The sequence below is a fragment of the Lynx rufus genome, unplaced genomic scaffold, assembly GCF_022079265.1.
Source record: "Lynx rufus isolate CCGP_SWC_20201006 ecotype Redwood Valley unplaced genomic scaffold, mLynRuf1.p SCAF_1, whole genome shotgun sequence".
In the NCBI taxonomy this organism is placed as follows: Eukaryota; Metazoa; Chordata; class Mammalia; order Carnivora; family Felidae; genus Lynx; species Lynx rufus.
Window position 1 is genome coordinate 239,310,926 of NW_025814823.1, and position 20,723 is coordinate 239,331,648.

General features: G+C 56.4%; 1 protein-coding gene and 1 non-coding gene across 2 annotated transcripts; both read right to left on the bottom strand.

Annotated features, from left to right (window-relative positions):
* Window positions 1-3,468: 3,468 nt before the first annotated feature.
* On the bottom strand, window positions 3,469-20,586 carry TRIP13 (thyroid hormone receptor interactor 13). The gene is made up of 13 exons (XM_047094399.1): window positions 20,486-20,586; window positions 19,631-19,796; window positions 17,839-17,968; window positions 17,051-17,106; window positions 16,252-16,342; window positions 14,637-14,709; window positions 12,049-12,112; window positions 11,149-11,235; window positions 10,800-10,906; window positions 8,332-8,485; window positions 5,902-6,014; window positions 4,713-4,782; window positions 3,469-4,354 (listed from the first exon to the last, which is right to left on the bottom strand). The coding sequence occupies exons 1-13, from the start codon at window positions 20,575-20,577 to the stop codon at window positions 4,259-4,261; spliced, it is 1,299 nt and encodes a 432-aa protein (XP_046950355.1). The 5' UTR covers window positions 20,578-20,586; the 3' UTR covers window positions 3,469-4,258.
* Window positions 8,069-8,153, bottom strand: TRNAP-UGG (transfer RNA proline (anticodon UGG)). Its single transcript has one exon. It is a non-coding gene; the product is annotated as a tRNA-Pro (tRNA).
* Window positions 20,587-20,723: the final 137 nt, after the last annotated feature.

Consider the following 20,723-nt stretch of genomic DNA (forward strand, 5'->3'; position numbering starts at 1 on the left):
TGTAAATTCAGCAGATACACAACGGTATTCAGGTGACAGAGAATGAGGATTTCCAGGCATAGCTGATAAATCACGGAGGAAAAAAAGGTGTCTGATCGTAAAGGATAAGCCAGGTGGTAAAGACAGATGGCAGCCAGTCATGGATCATAACTCACGCAATACTGAGAGAGGACATTCAGCCAAAAACGCCTCCCGAAGAGAGAAAAAAGTTTCCAGAAATAAACGTTCAATAAGTTGACAGGGAGGGACATGTTCCATTGTAAATGGTGACTCAAAATGGTAGACGAGGGTGGGTTTCAGTCATAAACTATAACTTAGGGGACACAGAAAGAATCCAATCTTAAATCCAATCCGAGAGCAACGGAGTTTCGCCGTAAGGGATAATTAGGAGACACAGAAGGAAGAATTCCACTCAAAAATGACAACCAGGGTCACGGAAAGTTCTCCAGTCTTAAATGGTAGTTCAGAGGGCAGCGAAGAAGGGAAGGGTTTGCGATGGTAACTGACAGCTCCCGCGATCAGCCACGAACGTTTCCCGCCGCAGGTGGTCAGTCCGGGTGCCGATATGTTTAGGAGACAGGGCGGGAGGTCCGCTGTCACAAATGACGACATACAGACACAATGCGATCCATTACTGACAACTCGTGTGGTAGAAGAGGAAGAATCCCAGTCAAAAAATAACTCACGTGACAGAGGAAACAGGTTTCTGCGAATGGTAACTCATCTAATAGAGAAAGGTTTCCAGTCCTAAGTGAGAACTCACATGATAGAGATTACATTCGTGGGAAGTTGGGTCTGGGTGTCTGTGGGGTGCAGGGACAAGAAGCACGAGGGAACGTGGCGCTCACGCCGCTCACTGTGCAGAGATGCCCTCTGCCTCTGCTTGAGTTTCCCGCCAGCATCCACGAAACGTGTCTGCTCTTAACTGACCCCTGGAATGCTTCGAGGGACCAGTCCTTTCTCCCGACAGGGGGCTCCACCAATAGGCCGTCTTTGCTCCAGTGGCCTGGTTGGCTGATAGAGTCCAAACTGTTGGGTCTGCTCGGCCCTCTGAAGGCTCCCAGGCCCAATCCTGCTTCCTCTCTGGTTGGGGCCCCTACCGCCTGGCGGGGAAGGTGCTCAGGCGGCAGGGACCGAGGAGGCTGACCGTCACTGCACCCGAGCTGTGGGGGTGTGCCGGCCAGAGAGGTACGTGAAGTGCTCGGGGGAATGACAAATGCAAGGACGGTGGCACTGGGTGGTTGTTACTATGATGTGAGGACGTCCTGCAGAAAAGGAAAAGCTGAGGCCAGCGGACGATGCGTGGAGAGGAGCGTGAGGGCCAGAGAGGCTCCAGACACTCAGAGAAACACAGCTGATGCAGCAGAAAAGCGGAGAGTTCGGTGGTCCAGCACCCGGACACAAGGTGGTCGAGTGCCCCCAGGGGATCCCGGACCACAACCCAGGCATAGGACACCTGTGTGAATGGGTCGCGAATCTAACTCCCCAGACCCGCTGGACCTTCTGAACCCGCAGCAGTGGCCCCCGAACTAGGGCTAAATAGCACAACCTACCTGGGGGCCTGCCGGGTCCCCAGGACTGAGCTGTAGAGGGAACACCAGGGCCACACCCCAGGGTGTCACCGAGGGAGCTGGAGGGGAAGATCTGTGAGCGTTCAGGACTTCGGGCGCTTTCTTGGGACACGGGGTCAGATTTCCCGGCCAAGACCCAAGGGATGAGTAAACTGGCCACTCAGGGGCCCTTGGAGGCCTAAAGACAGATGTGGCCACGTGGGGCCATGGCAGCCAAGGAAGGGGTGGCTGGGTCGGCAGGCCTGTGACGGCAGGGGCCAGGCAGCCGTGGGGGAGAGCTCACCAGAGCCACCTGCTTTTCCCTGCTGTGTGCGTTGGGAATGAAGCAACACGCTTAACATCGGGTCCCTGCCTAGTGGTGAGAGCAGGGGGCAATCTTGGAACTGACCCCCCATGACGGTTTCCCCAAACCAACACCAGGTGGGAAAGGGTTCAGGGGTGTGCCCTTCCCACCTCTGCTCACTCTCCGCCTGGTCCCGTGGAAACCGGGACGCAGTGATGACCGTGGGCTCCCTCAGACATGGCTCAGAGGTGGCCCTCCTGGCCCTGGTCCCCACACCTCTGCTGCTGAGGCACGGTCTCGTGGCTACAGCGGTCCGTGGCTCATGCCCGCTGATTTGGAGGACTCAGAAAAGGGGCCCAGAAGGCGGTCACACACACACACTGCCCTGCCTACAGGTGACCTCTCTCTCAGTTTCATCTCACGGCCCCTCCGGGCTTCCGGGGACAGCGCTCGGCGTTTCGCCCATGAGGAGTGGGCTGCCCACCCCAGGAACGCAGCTCTGCTTGCCCCTCGGACCCGCCCCTTGTGGGCAGGACGGCCCTGAGCCAGCGGGGTGTCTAGCGATGCCCGGCGACGTGCACCTGGGAGGTTTTGGCTGCTACCCACACAGTGCCCCTGACACAGCCCGTACCAGGGGACGAGCCCAGGACCTGTGTCCTCTGTCTCGGGGCCCATGTATGACCCCCTCCTCACACTTTGGCCCCCCCATCTCCAGCAGGCCCCTCCGGATGGCCAAGTGGGTGCGATGGCCCACGTCCTTTCTCCTGCACACGCCTAGTGAACTAGGTTCGGAGGAGGAATGAGAAGCTGGGAACACTCACGCCCCGCCGCCCCCTCCCCTGCACGAAGTTCATACTCACGCACAGCCCCAGGCTCAGACATGCACATGGACACATGCGGCACGTGGGGAAGACAGAAGGGACCGCAGAGCCTAAGAGGGACACGTGGCAGGGTTGGTGGCCTTCGCTGACCACGCTGTCCACCCCAGGGTGCCGGCTGAGCCCCGGCACCCCCTCCTGTGCCACCACCCGGGGCAGCGCCACCCTCCAGGGGCCCTTGGGTGGATGCATCAGATGCACCCACAGAACCTCTGGAACCCACCTTCTGGGAAACGGGTCTTGGTCTGGTGGCCTCCAGCGCTTAGATCTCGTTTTCTGCCCGCAGGGTCTGGCTCTGGAGCCCCCGCCCCTGCCCCTGCCGTCCCCAGTCCCTCGGGCTTCCCTTCCCCCTGCCTGTCTCCCTTACCCTGTCTTTCCCCCCATCTGCCCCAGCCCAGCCCCTGTCTCCTTCCTTCCATCCAGGCACCTGGACACCAGGCATTTCAGCAAAGTCGAGATGAAGTTGTCTCAGGGTCCCCCACTCCTGGAGCACGGTGCGCCCCTCTTCTGACCCCGGTGCCCACAGACACTGCCTTTACCCCCACTTCAGGGCTCGAGGAGGCCAGAGCCAGGCTCCAGGTTCCAGATGTGGCTCTTGGTGTCATTCCCATAAATGGTCACAGTCCCTTTTGACACCTCAAGGCACGAAACAGGCTAATAGCTACATAGTCACGGGAATGTCTCAATAGAATCCACATCGTCGGAGTGGAGACTCAACATGAAAAGTTCTGGTGGAATACGCTTTAATACTTAAAAAGCTCTGTAACAAAAGCCAACGTGGTCTTCAAAACGTGTACAAAACATGAGCGTGAAATTGATTTGAGCGTCGGGTAAGCGCAAAGCACATCCTGTGAGGTGCGCCAAGTTCCAGCCAGCTTGCCGTACGCGGGTGACGTGCCACCGCGCGCAGCCGCAACGCTGCTGCAAAACGACGGGCGGGAAACCGTGCGACGCCGCCTGTCCTGGGGCCGAGCTGCGTGGCACACACTCACCCGATCCCCAAACTGCACCTTTCTCACAAATAGCACCTTTGTGCGAAGCCCACTCTTCCAGAATTGTTTTCTCCATTTCTAGAACATAGGAATAGGTTTTTTTTTTTACTCATTAGTCTCTGAACCGATTGCACCAAATAAATGAGGCTCAGGTCAGAGAGCAAAGGCCACGTCATATTTCAGTGACCCAGATGTTTTTAACGCTGGGATTACATTCTTATTTAAGACAACGTAGTTTTTTCTTTTGCTTCTTAAAGCCTGTGTTCATGGCCTATTTTAAACCAATTTTGTCAGCATTTTGCATCTGACTGTCTAGAGGCAGGATGGAGTGAGGACACCTAGACGGCAGAACTTGAATCATCTTTTGAAACAGTGAAAATGACAGGCCGATTCGTCTTAAAAACACGTCACATACGACACACTTCTTTGAACACCACTCAGCCTTGTGGGCTTCCGGCCCGGGCAGAGCGTTCGGAGACTTCTGGGCAGCGACGTCACCTGCCGACTGTGCCCACGATCACGGCGGGGTCCGGATCAGACGCAAGACGAGAGCTGCTTCTTCTCTTCGAACTGCTTGTCCACTGCCAGAGACAGGGCTCGAAGGAAGCCCTCGATGGTGACAGTGGGGGCCTGGAAACAGACACGGGTATATGGGCCGGTCATGTCCCTGGTGGGGCTGCTGGCCGGCACCCCCAGTATGGGGCAGGGCGGGGGACTCCGAGGCCCTGCTCCGCGCGAGTCCATGGAGGGCCCAGTGTGAGCAGAGGTGTGTGAGACGCCCGCAGGCCACCTCCTCGCTTCAGAGGCACCGAGGCCCTCCCGCCCAGAAGCCCATCGCTTAGGCATGGAGGTGAGTCAGATCCGTAACGGTGTTATGTGCAACTCCCCGCGAGGCCAGGCCCCGCCACACAGAGTGGTGGTGGGGGGCACACAGTGGCAGTGGGGGGCACAGAGCACTCAGAGGCAGGGGTGGCCATGGCGGACTCACCTGGACATACAGCGCATGAGCCAGAAAAGGGAGCTTTCTCAGGACGCGGCCGCTGAGACCCTCGCTCTTCCTGTGAACAGAACCGCGCTTGGGGACGGTTTCCCTCATCTCCGAAAGTCCCCTCCCCTATAGCTGGCCTCAAGGTGGGCTGGTGGCCCCCGGTCCTCAGCTCCTGCCCCAGGCGGGACAGGATGCTTGCCGCCCTGAGCTGTTAGCTGCCCAGGAGAGGCACACACGACATGGTGGGCACGCGGCCAGTGGCACGGATCCCGAGGAAACCAGGCTGGTCCCCATCAACTATTTTTGTCCAAGTGTCAGAACTGCCCTCTTCTGCCTCATCTTGACCAGTTTCGATTTCTTCAAGAGATAACCCGAAATGTAGTTTCTTCAGGCTATCCCTTTGTTCAAAAGCTTCCACAAGCCTCACGGCTTCAGGATGAAGTTCAGACTCTGGTCACGACGTGGCCTCTGGGCCGCCAGCACCACCACCCGATCTCTGCCGTACAGCTCGCCGCAAGTCCCCCACGGCCTTCCCCAGTTCTCTCCAGTTTGTCCAAATTCTAACTGTCCTTCACTCCACTGCAACTGTGCTCCACTCCATCTCCCCACCTTCCCTTCCTGCCACCCCTGGTCACAGAGCCATGTGGGAGGTCGACCACGCTGCCAGCCACAGGCCCCCAGCACGTGTGCAGCCACTGGCGCTCAGGGGCCGAGCGCTCCCTCCTGACGCCTAGGGCTGCCGGGCCGCGTGCTTTCTCTGACTTCCCGAAGCACCAAACACAGACCCCTGCCGCTGTGTCCTCTGCTTACTCAGACAGAAGCTTCCACTTTTTCCTTCTCATCGATTTGTAAAAATTTAACAAATGCCGTTTTTTAAGAAATCAGGACTACGTCACGAGAGCCTCATCTGGATATCTATCTTTTCAGAGACAAACACAGCACTGCTTTTTACTTTCTAACGGTGCCTGTGGGAGGGTGGCGGACCTCTACGCTCTGGCCCAGGCGCCTGGGGCCAGGGCGGTCGGGTGCTCTCAAAGCTCTCCCAGCGCCTGTGTGACAGACGCCTCGGGGTCCCAGTCCCTGTCCTCTGACCCCAAACCACGACCCCAGGCTGCTGCAGTCAGCTACAACCGCCCATGACCACAACAAATGCACTTTTCTAGGTTATAAAGATGGAGGCAATGCACACCTTGAAATTTCACTCAAAAGGAGACTCAACCTTGACACGTTGTTTTCAATGAAGCCAATCATCTCCAGCTCCCGGAGGGTCAGCAGCTGCTGGCGAGGGTATATGATCTGACACTGGAGACAGACACAGGGCGTCACGGCGCGGTTCACGGGCAGAGTGCACACTGTCGGCCACGGGACAGCAGCCCGTTTCTCAGAAACATCGCCTCCCCCAGAAAGGCAAGCACGGCCACGCCAGGACGCAGGCCGCTCCCCTCTCGCTCACACGCACGTCCCCGCTCCTTCAAACGCAGGTGAGAATACGGGTGACGGGACACGTCTCGGAGACTAGCGGGGACCCAGCCTCTTCTGTGCTTTTGATCAAGACGTGTCTTCACTACGTGTCAGGGCAGAGAGGGACTCGGAGGGGCTGAGGCCAGCCCGGTAGTGGGTTTCAAAGGCGTATCACAACCCAGGGAAGCAGAGTCGAGCTCAGGAGTCAGGACTTGGCCTGCCTTTCAAGGAGGGTCTCCATTTTTTTTTTTTTTAGTTATTTATTTGAGGGAGAGGGAGAGGGAGAGGGAGAGGGAGAGGGAGAGGGAGAGGGAGAGGGAGAGAGAGAGGGAGAGGGAGAGAGAGAGACAGACAGACACACAGAATCCAAAGGAGGCTCCGGGCTCCAAGCTGACGGCATAGAGCCCGACGCGGGGCTCAAACCCACAAACCATGAGATCATGACCTGAGCCGCGCAGGCGCCCCTTCATTTGTTGTTTTTAAGACAAGACCGTTGCGTGGCAGGTGGCACAGCCTGACCCTGGATCTGGACTTCATTCCCTTGTGAGCCACGTGGCTGTACACGGGAGGCACTCTGCCAAGAAGCGGCACCTGACAGGGCGCCCAGGGACCAGCACTGAACAACTTCTAACGTGAACTGCTCTGACTTGGGGACCAGGAGAGAACGGAGAACAAACAGCTTTGTCCGCACGTTTTGGCGGTCTGGTGAAGGCTGTGAGTAAATTTAAGCAACAGGGTTTATGCCAGGAGTGTTCTCACCTTCCTGAGCCTCCCTGGGTCCCTGAAGCCTCCCCGGGACTGCCCCCCGCTGCCCCTCCAGGTGCACGCGACAACCGCGGGCTCCTGACGGAGTGGGCCAGGCACAGGCCAACAGCCTTCAGGACTGGCCAAATTTCCACTCCGTCATCGGAATGGCTTAACTTCCTGCAAACCGGTTGAGAACCCCTGTCCCACATGCTCAGCTTCTAGAAAAGTTCGTACGTTAACTGGCGAAACATCTCCCGGATACGCAGCACAAGTAGGAGCGTGACCACTGTCGGGATCCCATCACGCTGACTTCTCGGCACCAACACTTTCCAGAGCTCACCTGGGACCTCAGGTCAAGGCTCCCCGGGGCCGCCACTTTCTCCGTGCCGCAGCAAAGTGGGACAGGGTGCACACGCCAGACCAGCCCTCCCATCCCTGTCAGGGGCTGTGTGATCCCCGCCGAAGCTCTGTGGCGCCGGGCTGGGGGTCGATCCCACCCCCGCCATCCTGTTACGACAACGTCATGCCAACGATCACCACGTAAATCCCCGTCCGTCGGTTGGCTCGGTTACTGCGTATCTCCCAGAATCAGGGTTCAGGAACGCCCCCCTGGGGGAAGGGACTGCCTGCCTCGGGCCTGCTGTGCCCAGTGCCCTGGACTCCTAGCACCCAGGTTCTGCCTAGAGTGGTTTACACCAGGCCCACTGGGAGCGCGCTACCTCGCCCACTGCTGTTGTGCTCACTGCTCGCTAGAACACGGGACTGAAGGGACATTAATGCCGTAGCTAATGATACACTGTGAACGGCAACCCAGTCAGATGACCCTTCTGTGAACTGTGACCTCCAGTCAGATGACAGCCCTGTGACCTGTGGCCTCCAGTCAGGTCTCCCTATGAACTAGGACATGTCTGGCAGGTTTCCACGCCCCTCCCGGCAGATCGATAGATCACATGATCATAATCATCATTTTGCGCTAAAAGAGCAAAAATATAAAGTCGGTGGCCATAATTTCTTTTTTTTTTAATTTTTTTTTTACATTTATTTATTTTTGAGAAACAGAGACAAAGCGTGAGAGGAGGAGGGGCAGAGAGAGAAGGAGACACAGAATCTGAAGCAGGCTCCAGGCTCTGAGCAAGCAGTCAGCACAGAGCCTGATGCGGGGCTCGAACCCACGAACCGTGAGATCATGACCTGAGCCCAAGTCAGACGCTCAACCGACTGAGCCACCCAGGCACCCCAATAATTTCAACTATCAGCTCAACCTACGAAACACACCAACTGCAGTTTTCGACCTAAGATGGTTAACACCACGTTCAAGTAACTCATCCCATCTCGGAATTGGCGACTTTAACCTGTGTCAGGGAACTAAGGACACACGAGAAGCCCGGTTGGAAGCAAAAACGCCCCGTACCTTCATCAGTTCTTCCAGACAGGAGAGGTAGATTTTGAAGATGGCTGCTGCAGAGGGCGGTCCGATGTACTGCCTGATGTCAGCCCTGTCCACGAAGGCCACGTCGATCCTCTCCGTGATGTTGGAAGTGGTCAGAATCACCACGTTGCAGTGCCTGGAGGCAGAGGAGTGAGCGCCAGTCGGCCGGCGCCTCAGTGATTCCATCACACCCCCCCACCCCCGTCCTCGAAGGTTCAGAATTCAGCCAGCGTCTCAGCCGCCTGCACCCCACGTCCCAAACCCGGCCTAGGAGGCCTCCTGAGGCCCACACCTGAGTGCCTGCCGGGCCCCCAACTCCCACCAGGCTCTCTTGGCTGCAACACAGTGCGCTAAGGAGGTGTTGCTCCTGTCTTCCAGCAAGTTGTCTCAGACCCCCACTTGACTGTTCCCTCTCTTCCGTCAACTGTGGCATGACAAAACTCTCGTTTTTTCTTTTTTCTTCCTTCCCCCCCCCCCATTTTACTTTTATCTCTAGAGACAGGAAAAGTGTGTATGTGCAGGGCGGGGGGGGGGGGGGGAGGGAGGGAGGGAGAGAGAGAAAGAGAGAGAGAGAGAGAGAAAGAGAGAGAGAGAGAGAGAGAGAGAGAGAGAGAAAATCCCAAGCAGGCTCCATGCTCAGCTTGGAGCCCAGTGCAGGGCTTGATCCCACAACCTGAGCCAGTATCAAAAGTCAGACACTTAACCGCCTGAGCCACCCAAGCACCCCCGGAGCTCTCCCTTTGTGTGCAGCGCCCTGAGCACCCCATCGACCTGCCAGGGCACAGCCAGCTGAGCACTCGACACGCAGCTCTCGGGACTCCCACACGCCGTGGAGCCGAGGTATTTATCCTGTTTACGGGCTGCTTCCCCTTTAGCTTCCAAAGGACAAGAGAGCCCCGTGGTCCAGTCTGTCGGCCAGCGTGGCCAGCACACGGCAGGCACAAGGCATCCCACAAGCACGCTTCCCAGGCCACTGGGCTCGGTGTGGGGGATGTGGCGATGCTCCCCCGGGGCCCGAGTCAACACACAGGCCGGGCCGCAGGAAGCGTGTGGCCTGGGGAGCCCCCAGGAAGGCCAGCTTCACCCGGTGCCTGGAAACAGGTGTGTAGTGCGGGGTGAGCAAGGGTGAGCCACTGAGGGTTAGGGGCAGGGAGTGTGCGGGTCACAGGAGTCCGGGCGGAGGGATGACACGGCTGGGATTCTTGTCTGGGGACGGGCTTTGTCCCAAAGAGTCAGACCCACACAAAGGAAGGCCTGGAAAGGTGGTCTAGAGGGGCCTGAACAGGAAGCGTGAAGTTAAGGGCACAGGAAGGGGTGAGGGCAACCGGAAACCCGTGCGTCTCCATTCCCTCCTGAGCCCCCACACCTGCCAGCGACAGGAGGGGCACTGGGACCCCACCTTCTGGCTCGAGCAGGGGCTGCACAGGGAGGACATCGGGTCAATGGGAACCCTGGAGGCAGGAGCCGCAGGGCTGAGTGAGCGCCCCGGGAGTGTCCGACGCCCAGTCTAGGTGGACCCGCAGGCCCGTGAGGGGTAACCAACAGAAGAGGGAAGGAGGCTGACAGCAGAAACTAGGCGGTCTGGAGAGTGGAGGCAGGGGAAGGGTGGCTGGAGGTCTGACGGTGCGGAAAATTCCAGGGAGGGCAGATGGCTCTCAGGTAAGGGAGGGGCAGAAACCAGACTGAGGAGCAGGGGCGGGGCTGGGAGCAGAGCCCAGGGAGGAAGGAGGAGCGGCGACAGGGGCACATGGCTGGCCCCGAGCAGGATGGAAGCAAGCAGGCCAGCAACAGCTGCGGCTCAGGAAATTACAGCCCCTCACAGCAGGTCGCAGGTCGTAAACCGTAAATGTACTGCGGGAGGCCCGGGAAACAGCCCACGGCACGATTCGGTTCCCCACCAGTCCACGCGGACAAGCTAGCTCTGCAGCCGGGCAGCCTCCCAGTGGGAGAGCGCTCCCGGGACCCACCGAGGGCTGCGATCCGGGGTGGGGGTGGGGGCCCGGACCGAGTCAGGTTACGAGGAGTCACTCCCTAAAGCTGCACGGGCTCAGGGCACACTGACCACGGGCCCCGGACCTGCAAGGCTGGGCTGTGGAGACGTGAAATCTGGCCCCATGAAGCGCACGCGGGGGGCGCTCGCCTGTCCATCGCCAGCCCTGCAACGCCAACCAACGCTGGGCGGTGCCGGCATCGGTGCCGGAGGGCGGCCGTGTTTCACGGTCACGCGCTTCTCCGCACACTCGAGTTTCGTTTTATGTTTCCGATACCTTAGTGAAAGTACCTGTCCCCGAAGTGGTGCATTTAGCAGATACACCGCCTCAGGTGTGGGAGAAGGGCCGAAACTCAGCAGCCGTGTGTCCACTCAGAGGAGCTGAGTAACGTGTAGAGGCGTGCGGCCACCTCACACCCTCCCTGTGGCTTCTCACGTGAGACCACCGTGTCAGCATTACCTCTTAATCTGATCGATCTGGGTTAAGACAGCGTTGACCACACGGATGGCATCTGACGGCTCGGTACCTGCTCTGCAAGCGTTGCGGGCGGCCGTGAGGCTCTCCACCTGTGGGGATGGGGCGACAGGTCGGAAAGGACAGCACCCGACCCCAGGGGCAGCCATGCGCTGCATCAACCGAGCAAGCGAGGGACAAGTGAACGGGTACGCGTGAGCCCGCTATGCCAGGAGCTCGACGTGCGGGACGCCGGGGAGGAGAGGGCTGCGTGACAGGAGTGCCGGATGGAGGACGGACTCAGCCAGGGGTCCGATTTCCTTCAGTCACGGGTGTGATGTCCAGCTGTGCCTACCTCATCAATCAGCACGAACACCAGCGCATCTCTGTCATCAATCAAGTCCTGAATCTTCTGGAACATCTTCGTTACCAGCTTGCCACTCTGGAACCAAAACACTCCTTTAATGTTGACTTGTACACTTCACGCCGCCTGCTGCACACCCTTATCTGCTGTCCCTGCCCGGCCTCGTTATGACCCCAGGGGGCCCCACAAGCCCATTGTCTCCTGACGGCCCCCTGGAGAAATCCCTAAATCCAAGGAGCCAGGGCCACACGGGAGAGGCCGACCCACACGATCCCCTTGCCCCGCTCCACGTGCCAGGAAGCGCACCCGAGCCCACGCCGGCTCAGCCCTGAGCCGCCTGGCACACACAGGTGCCTGAGCGCCCTCCCTCCTTCCTTTTGCCTGCCATCCGCACCACCAGGAACAAGATGGGTCACGGATGCAAGCTAAGTGCACTCCTTACGGGTGCTCCGCGTCCTGGCTCACCACCCTCTGGAGGGATCTGTTTGCACCGGTGCCCGGGCAGAGCTCTCCTGTGCTGAGAGGCACCTGCAACATCACCTTGACCGAGCCCCACGGTTCGGACAGAGGAACACAGAGGAACGAGGCTCAGAGCCCTGAGGGCGTGCTCTCTGAGGATGCAGCCCTCTGCTGAACGCAGGTCCCGTCCTCAGGGAAAGCCGAGTGTCTGTCCCGCCCAAAGGTCTGGATGCCACCAGCAGAGGGTACTCTCGGGCCTATTTCCAAGTTACCGCTCAGTTCTGGAACTTCCCTCCGACCGCGAGTCCGCCCTACTGTCCCGTTACCTACTTCTGTCTGAAGCTCTCGGAGGAGAGTTTGCCTACTCTACGAGACAGCCGTCCAACTACATGGTCGACAATGCCGACAAGCAGAAGCGATGCTGATACTTACTTCCGAAAACCACTTAGAGAAGAGGCTGTGGCTGTTGATTTCAATTAATTGGCCGTACCGGTACCTGAGATGATAAAACAGAGTTACACGAGCGGCTCCAAATCGCTCCTACGGCACCCACAGGGGCGGCAACACTTCTGCTTCAACCCAGCATCCCTCCGCTGCCCACTAACTGGTTAAGTCACCACAGCTACCAACGAGGGCTGGTGCGGCAGCCTGCGCAAGTACTTACGACCATCTAACAACACGCAATCAGCGGTCCTAGCTGAAGCAAACTAAGGGTTTTGAACTGGAAAACATCTCTGCATCAAAACAACTTTTCATCTGCTTGGAACGGACGTCTCAGGTGCTCTAAGAAGTGTCACCAGCAGTAACGTGGTAGCAAAACAAAACGTAACCGTCAGACGTTTTCTGGCCAGAGCTGAACGTGGTTTCCTCCCTCCATAAACCCGACGAGTGGACATTCCCAGCAAAAACTCACTTCCTGTGGACCCCAGGGCCATGGGGCACCCGGAGGCCCCGATGTCAACCTCAGTATATACTGACAGACTGCAATCTAGCACTGGTCCTCTGTGCACACGGGACACCTGGATGCACTTAGTTCTAACTAAAATCAAACAGGGAGCGAGACGGGGGCAGAAGGGAAGCCGAGCCCCGTCCCCGATGCCTCGGAAGTCCACATGAGAAAGACAACCCCTTTCAAAAAATTGCAACTGGCTATCCGCTAATTCTGTTTACCAAAGAGGGGAGAGACAGACAACCGAATGGAATAAAGACTGGGTTGAATACTGAACAAAATTAACCCTAAGGCATTTCGATCAGGTGAGCAACAAAGGCTTGCCAAGGTTTCTCTCTGGCATTTCTAAGCCACAAAATAAATGCGTATTTCCAGACGGTTGTACTGCAGGAAGTTTTCTTTCTTGCGGTAACATCTTCAGCGTCCAGTGTTTCAGGTAACGGCTCCAAGAGATCTGCAAGGCACAGATGCACCTCGGCAGGTCAAGACAAAACCAAGTTGCTCACACAGAATAAAAGGTAGAAAAAGAGCAACTTCCCTACGCAAAAATACTCACGGGACATTTTTGAAAGGGAAGAAAATAAAGTATCCGTCCTAGGATACACGCTGGAGTAACAAGTCTCAGATCAATCCCCTGAATTAACCGGAAAAGGAGACGAAATCATCGCAACAGCATCTGTGAATGGCGCCAGACAGCAGGCGTCAGGACTGTCACCCAGACAGGAACGAGGGAGCCCGCAAGCGCTCTGGCTCTCTGCCTACAGCGCCTTCCGACCGCGACCCTGGAGGGGACCCAAGACGTGCACAGCCACTGCGCTGACTTGGACACAGAGGTCAGAGTTCGAGGAGCCTGAGGCAGCTGTAGGCTGCAGAGCAGAGTTCCAGAGGGGAGGTAGACACGCAGGAGTAAAGCTCCGGGAATCATCACGGGGTCCCTCTGGGTCTTTGCTGACACTCGGGCGTGTGTGAATACGGAAATCCCAATCGGCTGGAGAGCCGTGAGGGGCACGGCTCCTGGTGCTCACAGGCTGGGAAGCTCAAGTTCCCAATGGCCAACGTGCACAGTACCCGCTATCACTCAGGGTGCCCAAGTGAGATCCCAGAAGGGCCTCACTTCACTATTAAGTCTGGACTCCTTTCCAGTAAAGCTTAAAAACAAACCTCAAAAGCGTTGCCCTAAATCACAAATGCAATGCCAGCAGAACAAAACCCGACAAAAACAATGTCTGCATTCGACCGAAACTTACCTGACGGCACAAGCAGAAACGGACCCCAAACCAGGAGAAACACCAGTCAACAGAAAGACCCAGAACTGACAACAAGGATGGACTTAGCAGGGAAAGGTGTGAAATGGTGACCACACACCGGCTCAAACATTTTAACAAGAGGATAATGCGGAGAGAATTGAAAAGTATAAAAGGAACCAAGTGGAACAGCCAGAAAAGAAAAATATGCAAACAGAAATGAAAATGTCACTGAATTAAAAGCAGATCTGACATCTTAGAAAACTGCCCAAAATGCAACACAGAAAATTCTAAAATCCTCAAAGGAAAAAAGCCACATTGGTGGCCCAGGGGAGAATATCAAACAGCCGAACATGCAAATAAATGGGTCTGTTCCTAGAAAGTGAGTGTGTGTAGGGGGAATTCGTTGAGAAAATAACGGCCGAATGGTGTCTAAACGCAAGGACATCATAAGCCCCGAGAGAGACAGAACTCAAGGAGAAACAGACAAACCCACCCCTGGCTTGGCCATGCCTCTCTCAGGCAACAGGATGGGAGACCATCAGCGAGAGCAGCAAGCATCCGGCCCTGAGAGCGGACTGCATTCCGACATACACGTGGGACAGTCACCCAAAGAGCACGTGCTGATCGTTAAAGGAAGCACCGTAAACGTAAAAGACTGAGACTCTTAACTCAGAACAGTGCTCAGTACGGGAGTGAATTTGCTCTGAGAGAGAGGGATCTACTAGTAAAGGAAAATTATGAAGAGACAAACAGCTTCCATGTCACACATGAAAAGCAAGCGACCCGGTCCTGCTGCTTCCCTTTCTCGAATTACCAGAAGTTACCTGCTCGAAAGTCTGATAGTCAATTTCTGGGCTAGTGCCTTACACAGGGATGTTTTTCCAGTTCCCGGAGGACCTGTAACAAAACCCAAGCAGATGTGTTTTTAAGTCAGCGCGGTAACAAATCCCTTAAAACAACGGGAGCTGCATTATCCCCGGCACACACAGCAAGGAGCGGGGCTCAGAGCTCCGAATGCTGTTACCCCAAGTACCGCCGGGCAGCCCACAAAGAAGTCGGCTAGCAGCGTGCGTGCTGCAAAATATTAACACGCTTCTCAAGGCTTTCCCTTTTTCTCCTTGTCTGACCTCGGCCTGTGTTTCTACTCTTGGCTTCCGTGTCCCCAACACAGCATCGCCTCCCGGCCCGTGCGTCCCCTCAGCATCCAGAGCGAGCACATCTCCCGGTCGGTCTCCAACTTCGCCGACACCCTCCTTGTCCCCACACGTCCTCTAGAAAACCCACTCGCTAAGTCACCTCGCGAAAGGTCAAACACCTTTCACGACAAGCATCTGGATCCTTACGGCGCCGCTGTTTGTCACTCCTGCAGCCCACGGCACCCCCGTCTTCCACGGCAGCCCGCACTAAACCAGAAGAGCAGCAGGCGAAGCCCCGCTCGTACAGCTTCTCGCCCCGTGTGCCACCGAGCAGGAGGCCTGGCAGCAGCTGAGACGCCAACGCAGAGGGACAAACGCGTCTACCAGAAGATGCAGACGCTTTCAAATCTGATCTGCGTGCATTCTTGATAATTAAAGAAGAAACATAGAGCCGATTCCAAACGGGAAATACTTGATTTCACTAATCCAAATACCCACGGATGGTCTGCTCAGAACCCAGTATCAGGACAATATGCTAGATCACCTGCGGTTTAAAAGGCCCCATGTTGGGGGTGCCTGGGTGGTTCGGTTAAGCATCTGAACCTTGATTTCGGCTCAGGCCAAGATCTCACAGTTTGTGAGACTGCACCCCGAGTTGGGCTCTGTGCTGACAGCGTGGAGCCTTTTCGGGATTCTCTCTCCCTCTCTCTCTGCCCTTCCCCCACTCGTGCGCTCTGTCTCAAAACAAATAAATACAATCTTAGAAGAAAATAAAAGATTTTTAAGACTCCACAGAAGCATATGGTCTTAACTGGTCTCAGAAGCTAATCACCCCCACCTCACTATTATTTGGGCATTCTCTCGATTTCTTTCTAACCAGGAACATCAAGAAAAAATCCAACGTTCTCCTCTGAGAAGATTCAGACAGAATTTCAGTGAAGCAGGGCTGTTGCGGTTTATGGTCACAAAGCGAAGCCCTGGGAATACTACAAAAACGTGAGGCAGTTCCTGCCCTAAGGACGGTACGATCACTTGGGGGAATTAGGCAGTTATATGAAAAGTTTAATAGTAACATAGGAGAGTCACAAGGCAGAGACCAGGCAGCTGCCGAGTGAAGGGTCAGGTGACACATGCCCAGGGTAATGTGAGCTAGAGTGGCTTCTCAGGGAGGGGACATTCGAGGACAGCTCTGGCTGCATCAGAAAACAGAACTGTAACCCCTTGAAGGTCAGCGGGACAAGTAAAAAAGCCTGACTTCACACGGTTTACCTGGTTAAATAAAGAAAACCCCGCACGCTCTTACCGTGAAGCAGCACCACCCGGTTCCAGGCGATGAGATTGCTGTCGACGTTCTTGTCTGAAAACAGCAAGGTTGTCATCACGTAATCGAGGAGCTGAGCGAAGAAAGGTAAAATGCACATGGAGGTGTGGACAAGGCAAAGGTTCCCACCAGATGTGCCGCCGGAGCTCGTGCCCGAGGAGAGGGGCCGGGCGCCAGACCACCCCTCGGCGACTGCTGGCGCCGAGTGCCGGATGCTTCACAGGCTTTCGTTTTGGAAGAAACTCCAAACGTACGAGACCAGGTTGGCTGCTGCTACTCTAAGTATGCAGACAAACACAGGGGTCCCGCCAAAGGACAAGACTTAGCAAGTGACGAGTGGGCTCCTACCTCTGGGACAACACAGCAGCGGGCAAGCCACAGCACATTCACTTAGGACAACAGCCAGGACTGTGGCCGCGTAGCCCGGGTGATGTGGGGGATGGACTTCTAGTGTCCCCCACGGCATGCAGGACCCTTCCCCTTGAAGGGGGCTCAGACGAGCTGGCGCTTGCTCCGACCTGCCGACCTGCTCTGTCTGCCCCTTGGCCCTGCCTCCTCAGTCCCAGTGTGTTAAGAGCACAATCCGGTGAAAGCTGTCTTTACATTCTGCACCCTCCTCTTCCTCCCCCATGGGACAGACACCCGGGACACGGGCTGCCAGGAGCCATAAATTCCCAAAAGCCTATTTGAGTCACGGGGCTCCAAGATGCTGGAGGGCAACACAATATTGATCCCAACTCAAACAGCCGGGACTTCCTGCAAAATTAGCACAGCAACTTACATGAGATTTGACTTCCACATCATATACCAGGCTGTCCCAAAGCCCATGGAATTCAGCTGGGAGAGAGGAAAACAAAAACCTAATTTTAGGAAAACAAGCACCACAATGACCAGTGAGGTCTGCCCCGAGTCACTGACGCTCTCCATCACGCCACACACCACAGGCTGAGAGTCTCATTACCGGGAAGTTAAATTTTTGAATTGTTTCTTAAAAGTTTAATTTTTCTTTACAGATGCAAAATCACTGCCAGTCACTCAGCTTTCAACAGACAACCGAATGGAGTACGGAGTTACTTTTTCATCACGTGACCACGCGCAATTATCTCTTTTGGACCTGAGCTCTCCCACAAGCACATAGACTGCCCCACCGTCCTCCCCAGCAGCCAGCACTTGGGTGGGGCAGAGGCAGGTCTGGGCCGGCTGTCACGACACCACACGTAAACGCTGAGGACTCCACCGGCTAGAACCAAGGCAAAGTCCACAGGGAAGCCCGGAGAAGGCAGGAGGAAGGAAGGGGCCGGCAGGTGACCAACCGGGAAGGAAAGAGCACCTCCGGATTCTCAGCACCATCTCTGAGGGACCCGCCTGCAGGAACACAGCCTCACAATGGAGACCCCTGCTTTTATCTTCTGTGATGTGCTCTCTGTTCCACAAGAAAAAAACACCCCGAAAGCCTACAAAACAGATGGATGAACCTCCTCAGCTAACTGCCTTGGAGAGAGCAGGCCACATGCCGACCCCTGACTTCGTGTCCCAGGTGCGTACTGCCCGGCGCCAGTGCTCACGCACCTGCGGGCAGGACCCAGTGACTCGCGGCAGTTATGTTCTCGGTCTCCTCCTCCAGAGTCTCACTGCTGGGGCCGCCCTCATTCAGCTGGAAGACGTGAAGTGAAATCGTGCAGGCACCCAAGTCGATGGGCTGTGATGAGAGGGAGAGCAATCAACCCACACAGACTGAACTCCCTTCCCAATTCTAGCCATGACAATTACCCGGTAACGTCCAAAAATAAAAATTGAATATGCAGAACGTTAGAAACTCGTTCGTAGATTAGGAAAAAAGCCTATCATATTCAGATTCGGTATCAACTCTTTAAGATGTTTCTCTCTCCCCTTTTGACTAAAAAACGACTTTATCGTTCTTCGTAATCATGAAAATTGCGTGGTTGGTGAAAACATACAAACAATACACAATGAAGTTTGTCAAAGTCGCCCATCCAACCTCACACACGCCATGGTCTATCACACAGCCACATGTACTTGACCAAAAACGGATTCAACCACACAGTTTTCTAACCGTGCCTTTCCCGCTTCTTTTTCACAGCTATGTCGTATTTACTGTGATCGTATCATCTGCTTAGCCAACCTCTAACCGACGGATAACCAAGATATTTCGAGTTGTCAGCTACTATTAACAACATATAGAAAGTCGCCCTTGCGCTTCTACAAAATCACATAATTACGTCTGAAGATGAATTTCTCTAGGTGAACAGGCAGAGCCAAAGATGAGAACGTTAAAACGTCTAATCGCTGGCCCCAGCACCCTCCACTGAGGCTGCGTTAACCTGTCCTCCCTCAGTAGCATGGAGAGCGCCTCTGTGTCCTCCAAGCTGTCCAAAATCAAGTATGATGGGTAAAAGTCACAAAGCCACGGGGCACCTGGGTGGCTCAGTCGGTTGAGCGTCCGACTTCGGCTCAGGTCATGATCTCACCATTCGGGGGTTCGAGCCCGGGGTCGGGCTGTGTGCTGACTACTCAGAGCCTAGAGCCTGCTTCGGATTCTGGGTCTCCCCCTCTCTCGGCCCCTCCCCTGCTCACGCTCTGTCTCTCAAAAATAAACATTAAAATTTTTTTTTAAAAAACCCCAAAACTGACAAAGACACAAACGTTAGTCCCAGTATAAGAAAGGAGAGGTCCACCTTCTAAGCAAACTTTTGGGGCCAAACCAATGCTTCCCAACTGATTCTAAGACACGAGCCATGCGGATAGAGGGGATGTATCAGACACTGGGTTGTTTGTATGGTGACAAAAAGGTCCCAACACACCCACCCTCTCCCACAAAGATGGTGGGCGAGGCCGTCCGCATGCCAGACTAGACGAAGCCCTTCTCCACGGAAGGCCCATCTGATCCCTCAGCCCCCATGCCTCCTACAGTCTATGCCGGCGGAGCGGTCCATGGACATCTGCTGCCTGGAAGGACAGAGAGCAGGGACGGAGGCCTCATCAGCACAGCCCATTCCACAGCGCTGCGTTCTGCTTTCCCAATGGTCCCCCTACTGTGCTGTGAGCATTCTGACCCCGGGGCCAGCCCACTCCCAGCACCTGGCTCTTCCCAGACAAAGCAACAGATAGACGAACCACTTTCTGACAACACACCACCAAAGCAGCGAGCAGACATCCGTGATACTGACGTTGTTTTTTTTTTTTTTTTTAAGGTAAACTCAACACCCGACGTGGGGCTTGAACCTATGAACCCAGGATCAAGATCGCATGATCTGCTAAATGAGCCAGCCTGGTGCCCCCATGACACTGACTTTGTATTCGACTACGGATTAGCGATTTCTCGACAATATGAGTTAGTCACCTGTGGGTCTTTAACCTTCAACTCGGTGTCAACAATAGACACAGACTGCACGTTTCTGCTCAGAAAAGGATCATCAAACTCGGTCCACGTGTAGTCACCAAACACAATGTTATGTCTGTTGAGCAGCTTTCTAACGCTCAGCTTTATATCTTCTTTTTTGGCAGTGCTGGGAACACAAGACACAGAGGTCAGGATGGTAACAAGTGCCTTCTACAAAAGCAGGGCCTTTCAGAGCACAGCGGTGGGCTCGCCTGGGGGGTCAGCCCCAAGCCAAGCCCTGCCCTCCATCCGCCAAGAGGCCACAGCAACAGCTCCTGCCACCCGGGGCTGCCCCAACGGAAGATCAGCCCGGAGACACAGGCCTGGCGTGAGCCGCGAGCTCTCGCTAGTGCTGCTACTGTTAGGAACCAAGGCGCAAAGCTCCCACAGCCGTGGGGTTGCAGCCCGAGTCCGCGTTTTAACAAAAGCCCGAGGCCTGTGATTCACGTGGGAAAACTCTGACACTTTCGGACTGGCATTCAAGGCTTCAAGGACGCCGACCGGTTCTGGACCATACCTGCCTCCGCCCCACCTCCCACACTGCCCCAGCCGGCCTCCCCCTCGGGCTCCCCCTCAGCGGCAGGCAGGCCCCCGGGAGGGTCCACCCTCCCCGGCGCCTGCCCCACGCAAGCCACACCCAGACCCTTCTGAAAGCTGCGCACCACGGGGGTTCGCCTGGGGTCCTGAGAGATCAGGTGGTGGGCGGCTGGGGTGACCGAACGGCCCGACAAACGCCAGGTCCGAGGATAACGTGCACACGCGCCCCTTCCTCCCCGGGCCCGTCCGGCTCCGCTTGGGTGCGGCGCCCGGGCTCACCTGCCGCTCCGCTGGTGCACCTCCACGTGGACGGTCGGCGCCTCGGCCACGCAGGGCAGCGCCTGCTTCAGGTCGCCCACGGCCTCGTCCATGGCGCCGCCTGGGGCAGCGGGGACCCGGCCGGAGCGTGGCCGCCGCCGCCTCGCGCCCCGAGCCGCCGCCGCCGCCGCCACAGCCCGGGCCGCCACCGCCCGGGCCTCTCCAGCCGTCCGCCCTCCCGCCCGCGCTTGAAAGTGCC

Excerpts from the sequence above, each read along its gene's own strand:
- TRIP13 (XM_047094399.1), bottom strand. The coding sequence starts at position 20,577 with ATGGACGAGGCCGTGGGCGACCTGAAGCAGGCGCTGCCCTGCGTGGCC. Across the intron at positions 16,343-17,050 it reads ATGTGGAAGTCAAATCTCAT|CTCCTCGATTACGTGATGAC; the intron begins GTAAGTTGCTGT and ends TTCTTCGCTCAG. Across the intron at positions 4,783-5,901 it reads CTTTTGAGTGAAATTTCAAG|GAAGAGCGAGGGTCTCAGCG; the intron begins GTGTGCATTGCC and ends TTCTGTTCACAG.